Consider the following 23,486-nt stretch of genomic DNA (forward strand, 5'->3'; position numbering starts at 1 on the left):
GATGGGTAATTAGGGAGTTCGCTGCAGTTCCTTCTGCAAACGGAAAAGTTTATCTCACATACACACACACACACACACACACGTCTCTACATTTAAGATGCAGGAAGTTGTTCCTGTCCTCCTAGGTCTAGGGGTCGCTTCCTCCTTTCTCCTCCACCTGGACCAAGTCGCAGACTAGGTGGAATTTGAGACCCGGCAGGGGTCGCTGCTGCCCATAAAGAGAGAACCGGGGAAGCGTGGCAACAGAAGCCTAGACTCTTTGACATCACACTAAGCTCCTCCTTGCACGCACACAGTAGACACACACACAAACATATACAGATACACGCACACGCACACACACACTGACCGCGTAGTCTTCTCTCTGCCGGCTTGCTCCCGGTACCCCCGAGCCGGCCCCTCCCGCCGCAAGTGTGTGCTGGGCGCCGCCAGCGAGGAGCCGAGTGCCGACAGCCCGAGGGACCCGGCGCGCAGCAGTGGCGGCCGCCGCGCCCGCAGCCGGACCCGCTCGCCCCAGCGCTCGGCGACAGCGACCAGGACACCTCGCCGGCACCCCGGGCTCCGAGCAGCCGCGCCCGTCCCCGCCCGGGCTGCAGGGCGCCGGGGCGCCACCCCGCACGCTCCCGGGCCCCCTGCCACCCCTATGCCAGAAGGAGAAGCCGGGCGAAGGAGCAGGACGCTCGGCAGCCGGACTCCGCCGCAAACCCTGAGCGCCCCCTCCGCCCGCGCCCCTCCGGCGCCCGCGAAGCGAGATGCAACCGCCACGCTCCGGCTGAAAGGGGAAGGGGCCGGCGCCATCCGCTCGCTCCGAATCCTGTCTCAGCGGCGGCTGCGCGTCCCGGCCGCGGCCCCCCGGGCCCGGGAGTGAGCAGGAGCAGGAGGAGGAGGACAACGCCGAGCGGCCGGCCCGGGGTTGGCCGGGGCTGGGGAGGAGGGACGGCGCGCGGGGGAGCGCGCGGGGGGCGGGGAGGGGGCCCCGGCGGATAAAGATGGCAATGTCTCTCATCCAAGCGTGCCGCAGCCTGGCTCTCTCAACATGGCTGCTTTCCTTTTGTTTCGTGCATCTGGTCTGTCTGGACTTCACCGTGGCCGAGAAGGAGGAATGGTACACAGCTTTCGTGAACATCACCTACGCCGAGCCCGCGCCGGACTCCGGGGCCGGGGCGCCGGGCGGCGGCACCACCGCCACCGAGCTGCACACCGAGAAGAGCGAGTGCGGGCGCTACGGGGAGCACTCGCCCAAGCAGGACGCCCGCGGGGAGGTGGTCATGGCCAGCTCGGCCCACGACCGTCTAGCCTGCGACCCCAACACCAAGTTCGCCGCCCCGGCCCACGGCAAGAACTGGATAGCCCTCATCCCCAAGGGCAACTGCACCTACAGGGATAAGATCCGGAATGCGTTCCTGCAGAACGCCTCCGCCGTGGTCATCTTCAACGTGGGCTCCAACACCAACGAGACCATCACCATGCCCCACGCAGGTAAGCGGGCTCCGGGCGGGCTCGGGGCGGGGGCGGGGAGCCCAGGGCGGGTGGAGGCGCCGGGAAGGATCCAGCGCCTGCCTCGCTCCTTTCTGGGAAGTCTGCTTTGCTAAAGACGCGTCTCTGTTGCCTAGACCTACTAAGTTTCGCTCTGCGTCACTTCGTGGAATTTGCAAAGAAAAGAGGACTCACTGCATCGGGGGGACCAGGGAGTGCGTTCCACTTAACACAGAGCCACTCGGACAGGGGTTGGCCGAGGGGGCCTAACTTTTCCGAGGAGGATCTGGAAGGTGGGGTGTGAGAGGGGAGGAGGGGGCGGGCAGGGCTCGGATGTTGCTCTGGGCTAGTGACTGGCCTCGCATCTGTTTGGGACCCGGAGATCTGATCTTGTATGTGTGCATCAGGTATACTCCTGATGCCGGCGTTTCTGTATCAGGAGGGAGGTAGGATTACTGAGGCTGGCGCTCGCCACCGCCAACTTGCTCAAGTCGGGTTTCAGGGTTTCAGCTCTTCGTGGGAGATTAAGAGTCCACCCCCCACCCCCACCCCGCGCCACCCGCTGGGTTGACGCACGTCATAAATAATACTGAAAATCCTGTGCTCTGCCAAGCTGTCATCCGGACAGGCTGACAGGCAGGCACGATGGTAAATGATCAAGAATCCTTCACAAGCCAACAAGAGCGTAGTGGCCATAAAGTTATGCCTGCTTTTCTAGTATTGCAATCCTTGCCCCCCACCTGGGAGGTTAAGTATGCTGAAGGTTTCCTTTAGGGCCAAAAGGGGATTTCATGGTAGAAATAATAATGTTTTAGTAAAGATCGCAGGGTGCCCAGACTGGAAATCCATGACTGCCCTAAGACACACTGTTTCTCCGTGTGCCTGACACAACAGTGCTTCCTTGGTAGGAACAGCAAAGTCTTCTCCAGGTTTGTTAGCAAAAGCAGCTCATTTTAGCAGGTTCGCCTCCTTGAGTTCAGGGTTACTTCTTGTTTCTGTGCGCCTCTTAGAACCTTGCCCCCTCTTTGCCAGAAGCTGAGTTTGAGGCTGTGGCATGGGGAGGGAGTAGGAGGGAGTGGAAGTGGCAGATTCATTTTCTTACTGGAGTCACCGGATCAAAGACATCATTAAAATCTGGCTTTTAAAGAAATTAAACAGTTATGCTTCTGAAATGGAGTAGCAGGCTTTGGCCACATTGGGGGAGGGATGCATTCTTTGGGGACAAGTTTTCATTCCCAGAGCTCCTGTCACCTATTAGGGAAGTATACAATGGGTTTGCCCCTCGTGGTCAACATCAGCTGTTACAGACAAGGAACTTAACCCTGCTGCAAACAGGTGGAGTGGGGAAGGTTCCGGAGAAGGCAATGGCACCCCACTCCAGTACTCTTGCCTGGAAAATCCCATGGATGGAGGAGCCTGGAAGGTTGCAGTCCATGGGGTCGCTGAGGGTCTGACATGACTGACTTCACTTTCACTTTTCCCTTTCATGCATTGGAGAAAGAAATGACAACCCACTCCAGTGTTCTTGCCTGGAGAATCCCAGGGATGGGGGAGGCTGGTTGCCTGCTGTCTATGGGGTCGCACAGAGTCGGACACAGTACTTCTAACTCAGGGTAAAAAATAATGCAATGCGTGAATGAGTGAAAGGGAGGAAGGGGCAGTTAACTTCTTTAAAAAGTTAATATAGAGCATTGAGGACCATTTGATGTACTTTATTGAGCTCAACAGTTTTGTAGGTGAAAAAGATCGTACTCTGACCTTGAATCATAAGAGCCCTGTGTAAACTTCATGATAGTCAAGGATTTGGAGGACTGTGGAAGAGCTTTGTAAATCATGTAAAAGATCTTTGGAAACATATTTAATATCTAAACCTCAATGGGGAGACCATGAAGGAGGGGTTTTTGTTTTTGTTCTTTACCTCAAGAAGATTGTTAGTCGCCTTTGCAGGATCCTTTAAATATGTCTCTTTTTTTGCATGTGCGTGAAATCAGATTCTTCAGCTTCAAACACAAAGTTAAGAGGCATCATTTGTTTCTGTCTAAAAAGAACTGCCAACACACTGGATCAATTAATGGCTCATCTGTTTTTATAGGAAGCAGTGAGCGGATTTTCCACACAAAATGATGCTTGACTAAGATGTAGTGGGACTAAATAAAGGCCTTGGTAATAGTTTGAAATTTAGGCTAAAAAATGTCAAGGAAATTCTCTATTGGCTGTTTGTTTCCAAAAATGCATTAACATTGTCACTGCTAATAGCCATGAGAATTCCATATTATCGTTTGATGTATTGCCACATTAAGGGACTGGATTCACTTTAGTCAGCGATTGCATTGATGGCTGCTGTAAAGTCTCATTATAAGGAGATCTATGACCTGGTAGCTTGGCGAACCTTTCCCTTTTAACTTCTTCTGCCTGAACCTGAACCTGTGCCAGCGCTGCTCCGGCTGTCAGTGTCTTACACTTAGCTCGAGAACCTGAAGGCTTTACTTTTTCTAGTTGAATACAGAATTCTGACTCAGTTGTATCTTAGGAAACGTGTCTTAGGTTTATGTTTTAGATCAGATATTCTTATTTTGTGAACATGGGATGCAATATATCAGACGTTCCTTACATTCCTGAACTTTTTGCTTCAGTATCCAAAAAGTGAACATCAGCCTTTACATTTTTAAAAAATTCTCACCTCTCCTCCAGATCCTTTATTTTGGGCACTGATCGCTTTCAGGTGAGGAGAAAGTCTGAATTGAGTGTTACACAACCCATCATGTAATATCTGTGAGTTTGGAGTGATGTGACACCATCACACCCACTGTCTTGAAATTCAGTTAATGGAAGTCATTTTCCCTTTCCCTTTCCATAGAGCCTGCCTTTCTGATTTTTCTTTACTGGCTTATGATTTGGGTTTTCTGACACTTCTGCAGTTATGGTTTTCTCATTCACAAAGGCCTAAATTCTCCTGGGATAGATTAGTAGCTTTAGTTTGTAATTAGGTTTTAAAAATCTCTTTAAAATATTACTGGTTTCTTGAGAGAGAGTTTATGTATCACAGGATTCACTCTCTCTCTCTCTCTATATATATATATATATATATAATTGGGGAATAGTTGCTTTACAATGTTGTATTAGTTCCCGCTATACAACAAAGCGAATCAGCCATAAGTATACATAGGTCCACTCCCTCTTGAGCCTCCCCCTCCCCTCCGATCCCACACCTCTAGGGCATCACAGAGCACTGAGCTGAGCTCCCTGTGCTGGACCGCAGGTTCTTCCTAGCTATCTATTTCACACAGGCTAGTGTGCACATGTTCATCCTACTCTCCCAATTCATTCTTCCTCTTCACCCCTGTGGCCAACTTAATGGCTTTTACTCTATGGACAGAGTTGTAGAACCCTCACAACTGATTCCAAAAGGAAACCCCACGTCCACTGGCTTTTCCTCCTCATTTTACTCTCTAGTCCCCCAGTCCTTTCCTTTCTGTCCCCATGTGCCTATTCTAGACATTTCATGTAAGTGGAATCAAGTAATATGGTTTTTCTGTAACTGACTTCTTTCACTTAGCTTACTGTTTTCAAAATCTGTCAGTGCTGTGGCGTGTATCAGTACTACACTGCTTTTTGTTGCCAAATAACATTTCTTTGTATGTGTATACCATGTTTTAATGGACGTGAGTTTGAGTGAACTCCCGAAGATGGTGATGGACAGGGAGGCCTGGCGTGCTGCGATTCATGGGGTTGCAAAGAGTCGGACACGACTGAGCGACTGAACTGAACTGAACTGAACCACGTTTTAAAAATTCATCAAATAATGGACGCGTAGTTTCTTTCTACTTTTTGGTTATTGTACATAATGCTGCTATGAACAGTCATGTAGAAGTTTCTGTGTGGATGTTTCTTTTGGGTACATATCTGGGAGTGAAACCTCTGAGTCATATAGCAACTGTCTGGTTTAACCTTTGGAGGAGCTGTAAGATTGTTTTCCAAAGAAACACCGTCTCACATCTCCACCAGCAGTGTAGGAGTGTTCCAGTTTCTGTCCATCCTCATCAATGCTTGTCGTTCTCTTTGATTTTGCCCATCCTGGTGGGCGTGAAGTAGTGTCTTCATTGCCATTTGCCTTTGCATGTCCCTGATGACTCAGTGCAGTCGCTCAGTCGTGTCCGACTCTTTGCAACCCCATGAATCGCAGCACGCCAGGCCTCCCTGTCCATCACCAACTCCCGGAGTTCACTCAGACTCATGTCCATCGAGTCAGTGATGCCATCCAGCCATCTCATCCTCGGTCGTCCCCTTCTCCTCCTGCCCCCAATCCCTCCCAGCATCACAGTCTTTTCCAGTGAGTCAACTCTTCGCATGAGGTGGCCAAAGTACTGGAGTTTCAACTTTAGCATCATTCCTTCCAAAGAACACCCAGGACCAATCTCCTTCAGAATGGACTGGTTGGATCTCCTTGCAGTCCATGGGACTCTCAAGAGTCTTCTCCAACACCACAGTTCAAAAGCATCAATTCTTCGGCGCTCAGCTTTCTTCACAGTCCAACTCTCACATCCATACATGGCCACTGGAAAAACCATCACCTTGACTAGACGGACCTTTGTTGGCAGAGGAACGTCTCTGCTTTTGCATATGCTGTCTAGTATATCTAATATGCTATCCGTGATGACTGGCAGTTACTTTTTTGCATGTGTGTTCACTCAGTCATGCCTGACTCTTTGTGATCCCATGGCCTGTAGCCCACCAGGCTCCTCTATCCATGAGATTCTCCAGGCAAGAAAACTGGAGTGGGTTGCCATTCCTCCTCCAGAAGATCTTCCTGACCGAAGATTGAACCTATAGCCCCTGCAGTCCCTGCATTAGCAGGTGAATTCTTTATCGCTGAGCCACCTGGGAAGCCCCAAAGTTACTTTTTAACATCATCTTAATTCTTTCTCTGGTGGCTCAGAGGTAAAGAATCTGCCTACAATATTGTAGTAGGAGATGTGAGTTTGATCCCTGGGTTGGAAAGATCTCCTGGAGGAAGAAATGGCAACCCACTCCAATATTCTTGCCTGGAAAATCTCATGGACAGAGGAGAGCCTGGCAACAGTCCATGGGGTTGCGAAGAGTCGGCCACGACTTAGAAACTAAGCAGTTATTTCTCTACTTTTCATTTTGCTCCTTTCCCCCTTGCTCACCATTATTTGTTTTCTTCTGCTCAACTATGGTTTGTCTTAAAGAAGAAAGTGAAGTCGCTCAGTTGTTTGTGACCCCATGGACTGTAGCCTATCAGGCTCCTCCGTCCATGGGATTTTCCAGGCAAGAGTGCTGGAGTGGATTGCCATTTCCTTCTCCAGGGGATCTTCCCGACCCAGGGATTGAACCCGGGTTTCCTGCATTGCAGGCAGACGCTTTACCGTCTGAGCCACCAGGGAAGTCCCAAAAGAAGAAAGGAGGTTAGTAAATAAAAAGAGCTCTACCTCTTTCAGTTGGGAAGGGGAAAAAAGCCCATGGACCAGAGACTCTTCATGCCCCCTCTCAAAGAATATGAGGAACTGCATCCTCAGTGCTTTAGAGCTCCTCCCCATCTTTGCTTTGTGAGAGAGCAATAGGAGGGCTTGAGTGAAAAGCTGTGTAGGAATGCAGCCTCCATCAGAGAGCTCCAGTTACTCTGCCAGGTACAGGAAAAGGCAGCCAGGCCCAAATGATCTCCTCGAAGCTGCTCAGCTGCCTGTGAAACTTGAAGTATACTCTGAGGGAAGTGGTATCAGCAATTTCGAGAGGCTGTATTGAGTGAGAGTCACTCAGTCGTGTCCAACTCTTTGCGACCTCATGAACTGTTAGCCCACCGGGCTCCTCTGTCCATGGGATTCTCCAGGCAAGAACACTGGAGTAGTTTTCCATTTCCTTCTCCAAGGGATCTTCCCAACCCGGGGATCAAACCTAGGTCTCCTACACTGTAGGCAGATTCTTTACCATCTGAGCTAGCAGGGAAGCCCAGAGGCTCTTTTGGGAAGTGGTAAGTAGGAATGCGGCCTCTCACCAGCCCCTTAAGTTTGTGTCCTGGCTCTGCTATTTTCTCACTGTGGATCTTTGAACAAATTAGCCTCTCAAGAACTCAGTTTCCTCATTTGTGAAATGAGGGAGCCTCAGGTGGTGGTTATGGAAATTAAATGAATTCATAGGTGTACAGTACTTGTGTCTGTAGCTGGCAGGAGCTGTCAATATGTGAACCCTTATAGGCATTGTGAATGGTGACAGGAACCACTCCGTGGGTTCCCAGACCCTCAGGGGCTCACAGTGGCCCTGGCAGCCTTAGTAAAGAGCTCTTTACTCACCCTCTTCTGCTTTAGATGTCAGAGCTGTCATGCCAATTTCTCTCTGTGGTTTCTATGACTTGAGACCGGGTGTCCCAGCTCCCATTGATGGTGGGCGAACATTTGAGAATTTTCCTCCTGTAATTGTGCTTTCTCATGACTTAAATTGAAGCCTCATCAGAGAAATACGAGATGTACCTAGGTATGGTTTGTATATATTTATATGGTGAACATTGGTACATCTATAAGTGTGTGGAGGCGGTGAGTGTCCGAGTTACAATGTTGGAGAAATCATGCATTTTCTTTTTAACTTTTTTGAAGAGTGTGTTTGCTATGTTTTTGTCTTTTGCTAGTACACAGTTAAAGGGAAAGGAGAAAACTAAGCATCCAGTCATCTAGGAAGAACTGTTGAGAAACTGGATTCCTAGTAATAACCTAGAGATGGAGGGAGAGAGGAGATAGTTGCAGTAACCATCCAAAAAACAAGCTCAGCTTTTGGCGAGGAGGAGCCCAGAGTGGGGTGTATCTCATGTATTTTAGGGCCTTCTCCAAGGTTGGAGGGAAAAATGTAGGAGATTTAGTGAGGCTCTTTGCTGTGTAGGTGGGTGCTAAGATTTTAATGTGTGGGTCCATGCTGCATTTGCTGTAAGTGTGGAAGCCTTCGTTTACAGCCTCTGTAAAGTAATTAGCTGCTTGAATTTATTGCAGAACTCTTATTTTTAGGATATATTTGTGTCGTTTTGTTCTACATTTTCCTTTAAGTAATACGTTTACCCCTCTTCAGCATATGGTAGCCCTCTCTCTGGGTAGTAATAACACTGCCTGTGTGCTGCTTACTCTGTGTCAAGCATGTTGTAAGCACTTTGTGTATCAGTTCATTTAATTCCCACAGTCACGCTGAGCTATAGGTACTGTTTTTCGCTCTCTTTCACCAATCAGGAAACTGAGGTTTAGACAGAGGAAGTGACTTGACTCTGCAGGTAGTAAGTGATGGAGCCAGGCTTACAAACCTGAGCAGTCTGTCTCCTGAGTCTGTACTTGTAGCTGTTGCTCAAACCCTACAAACTAGCTGTGGACAGTGGTGACTTCATAGTGGAGACAGGAAGTGATCTAAAGCTGATTCTCATTTCTGAATACTCCAGCACATCTACCAGCCCAATACACATGGCCTTGCAGACTGCATTTTTGTGACGGGAGAGATGGGATTTTGTGTTGGGGCTGCCCTCCTCCAGAGCAACCTCTGATTAACCATTTGGCTTTGATCCGTCACTTTCAATCCAGGGCCTCAGGTTTCTCACTTATAAATAGAGAAGTTTGGATTAGTTGCATGTCAAGAGCTATTTGAACACCACAGTTTATTCCTTATCCATTAAAAAAAAAAACAGGATACTTTTACTAAAAATCACATTTCTGACTCCTCATGAGATCTGATGACAGGGCCCCGTGTCCGGGCAGAGAAGTGACTGGCCGTTTAGATGAACAGTGTGCCCGTTATCCGGCCCCAGGCCCCATCACTGTGGATATCCTGGCTCTGGGCCTTCCCTGCTCCTATTTGCCCCATGCCTCAGCCCTATGTTTGGAGCCTCAGCTTTATGGAGACAGACCAGGACTAGTGAGAAGTTATAGAACACAGACTTGGTTAAGCAAAGGAGAAAAAGCAGTTTATAAAGTCAGAACTGTTGAGAGATGGAAGAGGTTTTCTTGGGAGGTGAAACCTTTTCTTGCTTTCAGGTGGGAACTGAACACAGGATTTATGCCCAGAGTTCCAATGGGGGATGACCGAAGGGTTTTCCCAAGCCTGAGAGCCCCTGATGCTCTATCATTTCTATATTTAAACTTCTTAAGAGCCTCAGTTTCCATTTCATTTCCCTCTTAAGCTACATATGGAAAAGTTACCATTTATGCCTGGTCTTAACCTCCCAGGCCAAAAGAATCTCACCCGCCCTACTTAGTATTTTTGTCTTTATTTGGTGCTCAACTGTACTTCTTCACCTGTCTCTCTGCTGGCAGGTGGATAGCCAATAGCCAGAAATTCCAGACTCTGTTACTAAAAGCCATAATTTAGTGTCAGTGTTAAATAACATTATTGGCAATGTAACTTAATATGGTCTGGGTATTTCAAGAAACTGTATGGTTTGTTTACTGACTTCAGATCATAAAATCCTGCCTTTACCTTTTAATCTTTAGTAAGAATCCTGTCTTCATCTCTCCTGATGCTTCTATTCTTAAAAATCCCCTGGTTTCTCAAAATGGAAGGAATTTTATGACTGTGAAATTTGGAAAGGTTCATAAAGAGCCTCGCGCTTTATAACTCATTCTTCTAGTTTCTTAGAAAGGAATGATTATGCTTCTGATGCAATGCAAATGTGTTTAGAAACCAGTCTCAGCTTTTGAAAAAGAAGCTCTTGACCATAATTGTTGGATTTTTTTGAACATGAAACTTGGTGTATAAAGAACTTAATATTTTGATAGCCCCTGAAAGTCTTCAGTTTATCCTCAGAAGAGATACTTCACTTTGTATATACTCAAAGGAGGACCTTCACTTACTACTGAGTGACTGAAATGATGCTGAAATTCTGTGTATTTTGTCATGTAAATTGAGTTGCTAAATTTGAATTAATCTGAATAGAATTTGACTCATTTTATGTCAGCTCTGGAGGGTTTTGTGGGTAATATAAAACCAGAGAAATAAAGCTGCCTGTGCTGTGTGATTGCTCTTCCACTAAGCTGCAATAACAGTGGTTCTGTTAAATGGAAACCTTGTCTATAGGTGCACTATAATCTTTTATTTTAAACTTTGAGAGGTTAATCCCTTGGCCATTTCACTCATGATAGGATAAGTGTGCTTTATAGAGTGAAATAAAAATATTAATGATTATGAGAAGAAAATTAAATTTCTTTTACTGCCTCAAAAGCATTGTTTATAAATTTATTTCTACTGGTATCATTTTTTTAAAAGCCTTATCTATTCCATGATATAGCAGTATTTAGAAAATCATTTTCAGTAGAAATAAGAATCATTTGCCATAAAATTAAAGCTTATATATTGGATTGTTAGGCTTTTCTGTATTTGAGGTAGGAACATCTTTTCCTGTATCTCCTGTGTCTCCTACATTGCTGGTGGATTCTTTACCTTCTGGGCCATCAGGGAAGTCCCATATTTCATGATAGAAATTTGAAAAACAAGTGTTTTTGAATTAAATGTGTGGCTAGTTCATGTCCAGGCAAAACTATATAATGAGCATATATATTAGGCAAGATCCAGGAAATACTGTCTTTCTTAACCAATTCAGCCTGGTATCTCTCCATCATAACTTTTTTTTTAACACACACAATCTGCCAGTAAGCACTGTTGAAAAGGCGGATTTGAGATTTTTCAGAGGTCTTGTCAGTGTACAAATGCCGTTTTTCTCCCAGAAGTATTTTCCCTGATCCTCATTTTCTTCAGAAGCTATTCATCTGACCATTCTGTAGCCATGAACTGATTATACCTACATGTAATTCCAAGTGACCCAAAGAATGGTGGAAAAGAAAAGATGTTTTCCCCTCTGTTTAGTAAAGCGTTTCCTCCTTTATTTACCAAGGTGCGTGAAATGTTCTTCCTCCCAGATAAGCAGCGCTGGCTGCGTCTCTAAGGCCCCTTCTCCATGACCTCATCACCAAGGCACTCCCTAGCTGCTCAGTTTGGAATGGCAGCACCCCCCTCTCTTCCCCCAGCTGCTCTTCTCCCTGCTTCATTTTATTTATCCTTAGCATGTCTTCTCCCACCAGAATGTAAGGGCCACAGAAGGAGGGCTTTTAGATGCTTTTTGCTCATGGTAAAGTTCCAAAGCCTAGCATGATCCCTGGTGCATGGAAAGTGCTCAGTAAATCTTTAAGATATGTTAAATCAGACTGGAAAGATGGACTCTCTTAACATGCTGCTCTCATTTCATGAAAAAATATTCTATGACACTAAAATTTTTTTTCTTAGCTTTTAATTTGTTTAAATGAGGTCAGGGGGATTCTAATTTGAATTTCCTGTTAAAATGATTGAGTCATCTTGTAGAATATGACATGAAGTGAGTGCCGGGTTCATGCCCTTCATCTCAGGAGGAAAAAAGACATACTAGTAACAAGCAGAAGGATCAGGGTATACACAAATGTTGTAACCAAATACAATTCTGTGGAAATGTTTATTGTCCTTTAGCTTTAATATCCGGAGAAGGCAATGGCACCCCACTCCAGTACTCTTGCCTCGAAAATCCCATGGACGGAGGAGCCTGGTAGGCTGCAGTCCATGGCGGTTGCTGAGGGTCGGACGCTACTGAGTGACTTCACTTTCACTTTTCACTTTCCTGCATTGGAGAAGGAAATGGCAGCCCACTCCAGTGTTCTTGCCTGGAGAATCCCAGGGACAGGGGAGCCTGGTGGGCTGCCGTCTATGGGGTCACACAGAGTCGGACACAACTGAAGTGACTTAGCAACAGCAACAGCTTTAATATCCATGTGTATATGTATATATTTTAAAATGAAAAACGTGTGCCTTGAAGAAAATTTTGGAAATATAGGACATTTAAAAAAAAAAAAAAAGGAAGATAACCATCAATAACTCAGCTACTCACTCAACTCTAGTGTTTTTTCACTTTGTGGTTATATTTCCCTTTACCAAACTGGGAATATATTACATGTGTTTTTATAGCTTTTTAAAATTTAAAAGCACATGTTGAAACTTCCTTGATGTTTCCACTTTGCCCCTACCTAAACAGTGTTGCTGTAGACATCTTTATGTGCCTAAAAATGGGTGGACATTCATGATTCTCTTAGATCAAGTGCCTGAATGTGGCACTAGTAAGTCAAAGGCTATTCATGTGAAGACATAGAGCATTTTTTTTTAAGCCTGTCTAGTGATGTCTTCAGTTATATGCTCGCTCCCTAGAATGGCTCTCCTTTGAAGATGGAAGAATATCTGTCAGCTGAATCTGTCAGAATGAACACTGGTGCTGTTGCAAGACCCTGGCACAGCTTTCTGTGTCACTTTGCTGCAAGCTGGACTAGCTTGTCAGGGCAGAACACAGAAGGTGGGGAATTAAAAGAGAAGTAAAGCCTTGGTGACAGAATCATCAGGACTGCGGTTGGTGACGCCCTCCCTGTTCCTTCCGTTCTTCCATGTCTTGGGGCTGAGTGCAAATTGAACAGGGTATTAGGAAACTTGGCTTTCAGTTGTGGTTCTGCCTCAAATTGGCTTTACCGTTGGCAAGTCACTTCCCCTCTCTGGATCTTGTTTCTTTCATTTGAAAGTGATAAGCAGGAGGGTCCCAGAGGGCAACTTGGTTTGGATCAGTGCTTCTCCATCCTGGCCACACATTAGAATCTTCTGGGGAGTTTGAAAATGACAGACTCCCAGGTCCCACCTGTGGAGATTCTGCTGTAATTTGTCTGGTGGCGGGAGGGGACTCTCCAGATGATTCTGATGGGCCGCCAGGGTTGACAGCCACCACCATGGGTGAATCTAGAGTCTTCCTCAGGTTCTCTTATCCCATGGTTCTGTATGTATTTAAAGAAACAGTGCTTTTTCCTTTGACCATATAAAATCCTTACATGAAAGAAGGACTTTTAAAATTTACTGATTGCTACTATGGAAGTTCCTTAAAAAACTAAAAATAGAGCTGCCATATGATACAGCAATCCCACACCTGAGCATGTATCCAGAGAAAACCATAATTTGAAAAGTTACAGTGCACCCCAGTGTTCATTGCAGCACAGTTCACAGTAGCCAAAACATGCAAGCAACCTAAGTGTCCATCAGCAAATGAATGGACAAAGAAGATATCAATGGACTATTACTCAGCCATAAAAAAGAATGAAATAACTCCATTTGCAGCAATATGGATAGACTTAGAGACTAGCATACTAAGTTGTGAAGTAAGACAGAAAGACAAATATCATATGATATCACTTATATGTGGAGTCTAAAAAAATGATACAAATGGGCTTATTTATATAACAGAAACAGGCTCACAGACATAAAAAACAAATTTATGGTTACCAAAGGGGAAAGGTGGGGAGGGGTGATTAATTAGGATGTTGGATTAACATATGAATACTGGTGGCTCAGTGGTAAAGAATCTGCCTGTCAGTGTAGGAGACCCAGGAGACATGGGTTCGATCCCTAGGTCAGTAAGATCTCTTGGAGGAGGAAATGGCAACCCGCTCCAGTATTCTTGCCTGAAAAGAATGGACAGAGGAGCCTGGAGAGCTACAGTCCGTGGGATTGCAAAGAGTCAGACACAACTGAACAACTGAGCACACAACTGCTATATATGTAAAAAATAATCAACAAGAACCTACTGTATAGCACAGGGAACTCTATATTCTGTAATAACCTATATGGGAAAAGAATCTAGAAAAGAATAAATATATGTACGTGTATAACGGAATCATTTTGCTGAACATCTGACACAAACACAACATTGAATCAACTTTACTCCAATATAAAATATTTTTTTTAGATAGCTAATAGTATGTACAGTTACATATTACCTCAAGACATGATTTAGTGACTCACTAAAAATCACCAGAGTTTGGAGAGCAGCACAAAGACAAACAAATGGCAAACTTGGCAAGTACACAAACTTCTTTAACACAGTCAAAGTGTATATAATAATGAATCTGAAATTATTAGACATTTTAATCGAGTTGGGTGATATTTTGTTGATGTGCTAAATGTTCATTATCTTGGAGGTAGGCCTCTGGCCAAAGAGTTAACAATACCATGATATTTTCCCCAAGTAGGGAGGATCCCAGTTTGCTCATCAAAGTTTGGGGGATAGTATAGGGTGATGGTGAAAAAGGTGATTCTGGTACCCAATTGACCTGAACCAATTGCCTGCAAGACATAAAGCAACATATGGCTCAAGATAGAGGTTTGACGTCATTGAGTTGGGAAGAGTGAGATTGCACCATTGTAAACTGAGCACAGTGGTAAAGGAGCCACTAAGACTCTGTGGTCGTGTTGGGCAGAGAGAGCCCAGAAACACAGGAGCCCCGTGATTAACCTAAGCCTCACCCTGTGAAGTGAGCCTCACGTGTCCCCATCAGAGCTGATGTGAACTCTTACAGTGCATGGTGCAGCAGAGGGGCAGCTCTGAGCATCGGATACATGTTCAGTCTCCTTACGTTTCAAAAGAAACATATTCAGAATCAGACCACGTCTTACCAGCTTTATTATCACCCCCCGAGTCCCGGCCATCATCATCTCTGCTTGAACTCCAGCCACTGTCTAGCTCCCATTGCTACTCCGGCCAGCTTGCCCCAACCTCAGGGCCTTTGGGACCCTCTTTCCCCCACCAACTTTTGGATAGAATTATTATTCACACAGCAGGCATCTCTTTATGCATTTGTAGTATGTGAGAATGACTCCCAAACAGGAATGTCTGGCGCACATTTATCTGTTTCTCCTTTGTTTAACCAATTCCTTTTTAAAAATTCAGTTTGCTCTTTTGTCACCTGTACTCTGAGGAAAATATCTTCCTACAGAGTACAGTTATAAAATCATGGAGTCTTATTACTCACATGGGCAGGGAAAGTTACCAGTTGCCACTCTCAACTTCTGCATCTTTCTCCCAGATATTTACCTGACTCACCCCTCCATAGCAGTCCTGACTCTGCTCAGTTGCCCCTTCATCAGTTTTCCCTGGCCATATTAAAAAAAAAGTGAATCTGCTCCTTCCTCTCTTGTCTTATCCTCCCTTGTCTTTCTTCCTAGCTGTCTATCACTACTTGAAATTATTATATTATTTCTTTCAATAATTTACTTGATGACTGTCACGCCTATGAAAATATAAGCTCCACAGTGGCAAGGTTCTTGTCTTATCAACAGCTGTGTTGCTAGAGCCTGGCACATAAAAGGCATCTAGTAAATATCTATTGAAAGTATGAATGGATGAGTGAATGTACAGCATGAACCCGTCCACAGTTCTCAGGTGCATCACTCACTTAGGAGACGAAGTGATGACTTTATGTTCCACACTCTTTATTTGTCTTATTCGTTGAAGGTAAGGTTTAATTTGAGGGGTTACACACTTCATTTCTTCTCTTGTGCACAGCAGAGTGATTCTTGTCTTGCCAGACCTGTGCTGAGGAATTCATCTGCTGTCTAACCTGAGCTTGACCCTTGACAGTCATTATGTCCTGAGATCTCTTACTGTTACCCTGCCAGTTTTTCTAAGACCTGGATGCCTTCTCCCCCTCCATTCCTGTAAGCAAACGCATCTCTGTTCTGAGGAACTTTGCTTTGGAGGTTCTGCAAGTTGGGATTTTTAAAGATAATGGATTAGAAATGTCAGCTTGAGAGTCAGCTATTGATCAAACACAGAAATCTTAGAGAAGTACCTGGACACAGGGCCACCTGATGTTTTTACTGGAAGATGAACATCTGGTAGACTTGATAACTTCCAGGGGACCCAAGTATTACTTGGAAAGGAATCTTAGAGGTTGACTGTAAACCTTACCTGTATAGTTTATGATGAATCTATCTCTATAAATAGGAAATAACCAGTGAGATATGAAAAGTTGTGGCCTTTTGGGCAATGAGAGAACCAGGAGAGAAAGTTCAAGTTGTCTCTGAAATCGAGATAACAAGCATCAGTTAAAGCAATTGTTTATTGAAGCAGTTGACAGTTGCTGTAGAATGAATTTAATCTCTTGTGTATTTGCATACTTCACTTTTTAGCTCTGAAACAATGAAATGATACTATCTTTATCAGTTTGACTTTATTTCTGCAAAAAATGCATATCCTTACTTTATTCTTTCTTCCTTTCCTAAATGCAGTGATTATGTCCACCTCACTGAGATTAATTCTGTTACCTGGCTGTTTCCTGCTACACTGTGAGCTTCCTGGGGGAAGGTGCCGTGTGCACCCAGCCCCTTCCTCTGGGAACTAGCTCCAGTGTCTTGAATGATTCCTCGTCTGCAGTAATATTAGCTACTTGTTCTGCTTAATCACGGATGCCACTTGGTGGGAGGTACCTGGAGTTACGACCAAGTGTTTAAAGGAAATAATCAACATCTGTAAGGCTCACCTTGCAGCAAACACTAGACCTGTGCATGAGAAGTCAATTTCCTTCTCACAGGGCCGTGCTCAGAAAAGACGTGAAGTGATGCTTTATTACAGTCCAGAGTCTTGCAGGTGAAAAACTCATTAGTCTCTTCTATGTTCTTGACCTCTCTGACTGTCTTGAAAAACCATTCACCTAATTAAAACTCGATCCTTTCAAATTAGAAAGTCCTACTCTCTTTGGTAAACCGAAATGACTCGTAATTTGGTTTACTGCTGTCTGAAACGCATCAGCATTCTTCTCTGTTGAGGTACCATATTAAGTATATCTGAGCGTCTTACTCATAAAAAGACTTTTGTGTTTCATTAACTTAAGTCAGAGTGTGCAAAAGGCATTACATTGTAGAGAAGAAGAGAACAAGCCATTTTCTTTAGTGAAGCTAATTAGAATTCATTTTGAACCAGAGCATAACCATGAGGCTGCTCACTATTTTTATATTTAGCCTTTGAAAAGGTGGCACCTAATTACTACAGTACACTTTGTGCAATCCAGAATAAGTGATATTTTGGCATTAAAGTGAAATTTCTGAGGAGGTTAAGATATTGGAAGAACACGGGCTGTCACCAATGCATTAAAATAATTGTGGTTCATTGACTCATGCGAATATATTCTGCTTCGTTTCCTGTTTGCAGTTGTTATGTTTACCACGGGAGCAATTTAAATAAGAAAACAGAAAACCAGTTCAAACTTTGGCCCTTGATTCATTTTTGGTAACTGAGATGGGGCCTATTTTTAAAAAGGAATAATAGCCCCCAGATAGGCCACTACCTTTTTGGTGACCACAGTGTTGCTAAAAAAGATGTGTTATCACGCCTGTTGACTGACTGGGGTGAGGGGCAGGGGTCCACTGTCCTAGAGCATTCATCCCACTGTCCTGTGCTTCTGGATGAGTCTCAGCCCAGATTCCATTTCTTTTTTCAGAAGAATGGGCATTTCTGGTGAAGCAGACTCTGCCCTTCTGGAGCTAGCAGGCAGTTTAAATAAGATTATCTCAACACCAAGTAGTAGTGATAACAAACAGGGCCCTCGGGGGCTTCTGGGCACAAAGCCTTTTCATGTTCCCCATTTCTTTAATTATAGGAAATAGCCTTCATTTATCCTCCACGACCTTCTCTTGAGTTCCAATGTGCAGATTCAAGCTGTCGCTAATTAGGGAAGGGAAAGGATGCAAGACAAGAGAGAAACAAATAGTCAAGAGAAACAATCGTACAGCCTTGGGGCAAGGTCCTGGTGCCCCAGAAAAGGATATGCATAATATCTTTGAGATATTCTGTGGATACTGAAACCCCCTCCAGGTGGGAGAAATTAAGGTTTAATAATGGTGTGCTGCCTACAAGCTTGTAGACCCCAGACCAGTTGGACCTGAAGGTTAATGATGCTAATTCTTGCTTACCTCACCACCAACCCATCAGAAGAATGTCCAGGAGTTGATCCCATCCTCTTTGAACCATTGCTATGAAACTTCTCACTGTCTTCTCCAAGTGGGGATACAATTTTTCAAGGCCTGAGCCTGTTCTGTCCTGCTTTGCCTGGCAAAGAGATAAAGTTTCTCTTTCCTCCAAAACTCTGTCTCTGTATTTCTATTTGGCACCTGTGTACAGAGAGCCAATATTTTGGCAACAGCAAGCCATCTGTAAGTGTCTAGTGCTGGCCATTTTTTAATATGCTACAGGCTGAGAAAAACTCGGGATATGAGAAAAACCTGAGATCACCCAAAACTTGTTATGTTACCAAGGTCACGGGGCAGCTGGGTTCAAGTGCAAGTGGATATGACCTAACCCTCTGCGCCTTGGAGTCTAGCAACTCATTGTTGGACATGCCTTAGGATTCATGAGCTTAGGGCCAGATAGAAGCCCTGACATCAGTTCCCAGGGAGCAAGGTCTATGGAGCTCTGATAGAAGCCCTTAGAGAAGACTGGATAGTAGATGGGGAGCGTCCGGCAGCCTCTGTGTAAGGGGCATGTGGCTGAGCTCATGCCCTGAGCTCTGAGCTCTGTCTCCCCGATGCCATCTCTTCTCCTACCATGGGAGACTGCTGAGAATTCTCTCCCTTTTTGCATAAACCAAGATACCATTTCTGCAAGTCACCTCTTGTGGTTCCAGGCATATATGTTAAATTCATCACCTTCTTCATTAGAAAGTGTTAGTTGCACAGTTGTGTCTGACTCTTTGAGACCCCATGGACTGTAGCCCGCCAGGCTCCTCTGTCCATGGGATTCTCCAGGCAAGAATACCGGAGTGGGTTGCCAGTTCCTTTTCCAGGGATCTTCTCAACCCAGGGATCAAACCCAGGTCTCCTGCATTGCAGGCAGGCTCTTTTCCATCTGAGCCACGTTTTCTTTTTGAGGAGCTCAGCAGATCTTTGCTGGATTGAATAAATACTATAAAGAAGAGACTCAACACTAGTTCTGAACACACAAGGCTCTAAGCACTGAATTAGATGTCTTTCGTACTTCACTCCTTTCATACACCCCAGGAGTTGGAAACTTGCCCAGAGTCACAGATGGACAGAAGCAAAGCTGATATTTTAATTCAGGTCTATATCACTTTCAACTATCTTGGGAAATGTGTAGGATTTCTTTTACTTTTCACTAATTTTTATATTTGTGTGATTTTTTATAAGGGGGGGAACGAAAAGAAACTTCTTTAAGATAATCTGTCTCCAAACAGTTTCCCATAAACATTAGATAACTTAATAATTTGCCATTAGTATTAAATTGTATACTTGCAGCAATGCATTTCTTTCATTCTATTTATTATATTTATTATTATATTTATTATATTATATTTCATTATGTTTATTATAGACATATAAGGTACAAACTGGCTTCCCAGGTGGCGTTAGCAATAAAGAACCCACCTGCCAAGGCAGGAGGTATAAAAGACTCAATCCCTGGGTCGGGAAAACCCCTGGAGAAGGACATGGCAACCCACTCTGGTATTCTTGCCTGGAGAATCCCATGGACAGAGGAGCCTGGCGGGCTACAGTCCATGGTGTCGCAAAGAGTCGGACATGACTGAAGTGACTTACCACACACACGCAAAGTACAAACTACTGTGGATTTAATCCATAAGCCAAACCTTGTGCTCTGTGAATATGGTAATGCCTTTGGTTAGTCATTGTCTGAATATTTTGGCTTAAAGAATAGTTTCAGTTCTCAGAGAGACTTACTCCCATTAGTTTAAAATGCTGATTGTTCTTAGAGAATTGAGTCAGGCTCCTGTCTACTGATGCTATTGAAATAAAAGGGTCTATGCAGATTTCTACCACTAAATGTTACCTTGAGTTTTATAAATAAATCATTTCCTTTACATTTATCTTACTGTGATTTTACTAAATTTGTAATTATTATGAATATTTGCCAAGTAATACAAATCCCGTTTACCTGAAAGATATTTTAAGATCAAAATAAAAGAATAAGTCTGTTACTGTCACTGATGGAATTTTAAAAATGTGTGTGTGTACATGCGCATATAATGCATAGCTGAGGATTTTAATTGGTCTTAGAAGATGCCTAATTCTCATAGTCCCAGAGCAGTTTTGCTTGTTCATTAAATTGCTACTCCCTTGATTTTAAATAAGATTTTCTTTAATTGTGTTCCTGATTTCTCATTCTCAGTATTTCATTCATCTATTTTTGGTATTTCCTTTGGTTACTTATTTTAACATTAAGTCCTAGTGTTTTCACTTGTATGATTCTTATAAGTAAATATTCCTTCAATTTTTTTTCTTAACAACATACTGTTTTACCCAAATCTCCCCAGGCAAGCTAACCAAAAAGGCCCTTACAATGTGAGCTTATGTCTGCCTGTAGGCCAATGAATATTTAATTTTTTTCTCTCTGGATGATCAGAAGTACCTTGATATTATTTTTTTAATTAACCAAAAAATGAAAACGTTTTCTGAAAGATTTTAGAGATCAAGTTTAATTATTTTATTTTATTGATTGAAAAGTATAAGCTAATTTCTTTATCAGTGAAAAACACAAAGCCCCAAGAGTTCACGGCCTTATAGAAACCACAGAGCAGGTAGTAAGTATAGTTGGGATGTTATCTCTGAAAGATAGAAGACTTCCTCAGGATCAGAACTCTCAATCGTGGCACTCTTGGCGTTTTTGGCCCAGTAATTCTTGTCCTGTTGCTGTAAGTTTGTTGAGAATGCATGTGAAGCATTTAATGTAGAACCTGGTACATGGTAAGTGCTAAAGGAATCATTATTAAAATGATGGAACTTCCCTGCTGGTCCAGTGGTTAAGACTCTTGTGCTTCCAATGCAGGGATGTAGAAGTCAAGGGTTCGATCCCTGGTTGGGAACTAAGATGCTACATGTCGAGTGACCAGATAAATAATTAGAAAAACACAACAAATAAAGAATAAAAAGTAAGCAATATTTATTAAAATATATGATTCTTAAGTATTGACATTGTGCAGTACATAATTCAAGAACCCCTGTGTAGCTGACAGTGGAGACACATGGTATTTATTGAAATAGGAAAAGTATTAAACTAGAAAAATATTTTGTAAGAAAACAATGAAAAAGCATGTCGGTACCCACAAAGATCTATATATAAGAATTAACCCAGCTGAAGGAACCATGAAAAAGTCTGTCTACCCCAATAGTTGTAAGCAAATATATTTCTCACATCTGAAGCAGGCGCCAGCCAAAAGCATTGCAGAAATGGGAACTGTATTTGGAGAGAGTGTTTCACACCATTCTTCCCTGAATGATAGGCTAAAGGAGGAACTGCAGCAACATCTCTGTGAGAGGAGAGCTTCTGAGATTCTCAGAAGGGGAGGGAAAGCTGGAGCAAGGGAACACAGTGTGAACCGCGCTGACTGTAATAGACAGTGACATTCACATGCTGCGCTTTGCTGAAAGATAACCAGAGGGCCTGGGAGAACTGGCAAACTCTCTACCTTTGCCTCAGCCCGGAATAATGACATTTTAATGATTCAACAAAAGAAAAAATAGATATATCTAGCTCCCATTTGAATGGATGAATTAATAGCTTCCTAAAATGGTTTGACTTTTTTTTCTAGTTTTCTTGGAAACTCTGCTTTATATGGGCAAGAGGGTAGGTAGTACACCATGCAGATAAGATCTCCATTTCACAGAGTCCATATGGCTTGGGGGCGTGGTCAGGCGATTATGGAGCAGACTTCAGGACCAGTTGCATATATCATCATCACCTGAGTAGCATTAGTACAAAAGGAATATAACATCCGTCAAGAATTTCCTGTGGGTCGTGCATTGTACTCATCTGTCATGTCATTTATAGATTGGCTGCAGTGGGCTAGTGATTAGAACCAGACTGGGCAGACCCAGATCACTGCTCTGCCTCATAATAGCTTTGCTACCCAGGACAAGTTAACCAAGGGCCCTGCTTCAGTTTCCTCTGATGTAAAATGGGAATAATGGGACCTATTTCATGAGACTCTTGTGAGAACAATGGGATAACATATGTAAACTATTTATACATATGGTAAATGCTATAAAGGCATTTTATAATTAGCATTTTATAATTTGATCGTGCTAATAAGAAAGCAAAGTAATAATATGGTGCTAAAATTCATACCTATTTTAATCAAGTCTATGCTTTTTATCTTTATAATATAGCGAGTGCTTCTGAAGCTAACTAATACTTAGTGTGATCTGTACAGCATAATGATATTAAATTGAGGTCACCCTTAATTTCTAGAACAATGACTGCTAAGATATGTAAAATACTTAATCATTCCACTTATATTCATCCACAATTTAGACATTGGCTATAGACTCTCTTAATCTTTGATATAGCTAGGTGAAATCATTAACATTAAAAGATTATATTCTTAGATTATACTTAATACATTTGTCTGTATTTGATGTAGTACTTTGCTTGATTTCATTTATTCTTGAAATTGTACCACAGACAAAAAAGATACTATTTATCAGTCTATAGATAGAGCTCAAAGTTTGAGTCCTACCCAAGGCAGGACTGAAAATCACATCTTCTCTTAATTCAAGAGTGTTTTTCCTGTGTTTATATATTTACTTAGCAGTTGTTAAGGTTAAGCACCTACTATGTGCAGGTGTGTTAAATACAAAGAGCAAGGAACCACCTTTTTTTCCTAAAGCAGGTTACCATCTGGCAAACAAGAAGGCATCATCTATGCGTGATATTATTAGAATGAACAGAGTGCTGTAGGAACACCCAGGAATGATTAAGTGGGCCTGGAGATCTGAAGAAGGCTTGTTAGAGGATGTGACATTTTAAAGTAATCAGAGTTGTGAGGAAAGGAGCCGACATGAGCACTTTAAGCAGAGGAAACCATTTATTTGATTGTTGAAAGAAGGTGAGTGGGCCCGAGTGACAAGCAGGTGGCTTGTTTGGTGAGATGAGATCAAAAAATAGGTTGAGACTCGGGGAAGGACACTAGGAAGTTGGACATTCTTCTGTCGGTATTAATCTTCCTTCTACCTGCGGTGAGGAGTGTATGTAGGAGACACTGGTTTTATTTTATTTATTTTATTTTTTTTTTCACTGTTTTTTTTTTTTGTTTGTTTAGTTTACAATTCTGTATTGGTTTTGCCATACATTGACATGAATCCACCACGAGTGTACATGCGTTCCCAAACATGAA

The 23,486-nt window shown here is 43.5% G+C and overlaps 1 protein-coding gene across 1 annotated transcript in view; it reads left to right on the forward strand.

Annotated features, from left to right (window-relative positions):
- The first annotated feature begins 274 nt into the window (after positions 1–274).
- Positions 275–23,486, forward strand: part of RNF150 (ring finger protein 150) — a 280,841-nt gene continuing 257,629 nt past the window's right edge. Inside the window, exon 1 of the mRNA XM_040250469.1 lies at positions 275–1,479. Coding sequence (XP_040106403.1) covers positions 990–1,479 — 490 coding nt within the window. The 5' untranslated portion in view covers positions 275–989. The remainder of the gene's footprint in view (positions 1,480–23,486) is intronic.

Source organism: Oryx dammah, unplaced genomic scaffold, assembly GCF_014754425.2.
Source record: "Oryx dammah isolate SB20612 unplaced genomic scaffold, SCBI_Odam_1.1 HiC_scaffold_12, whole genome shotgun sequence".
NCBI lineage: Eukaryota > Metazoa > Chordata > Mammalia > Artiodactyla > Bovidae > Oryx > Oryx dammah.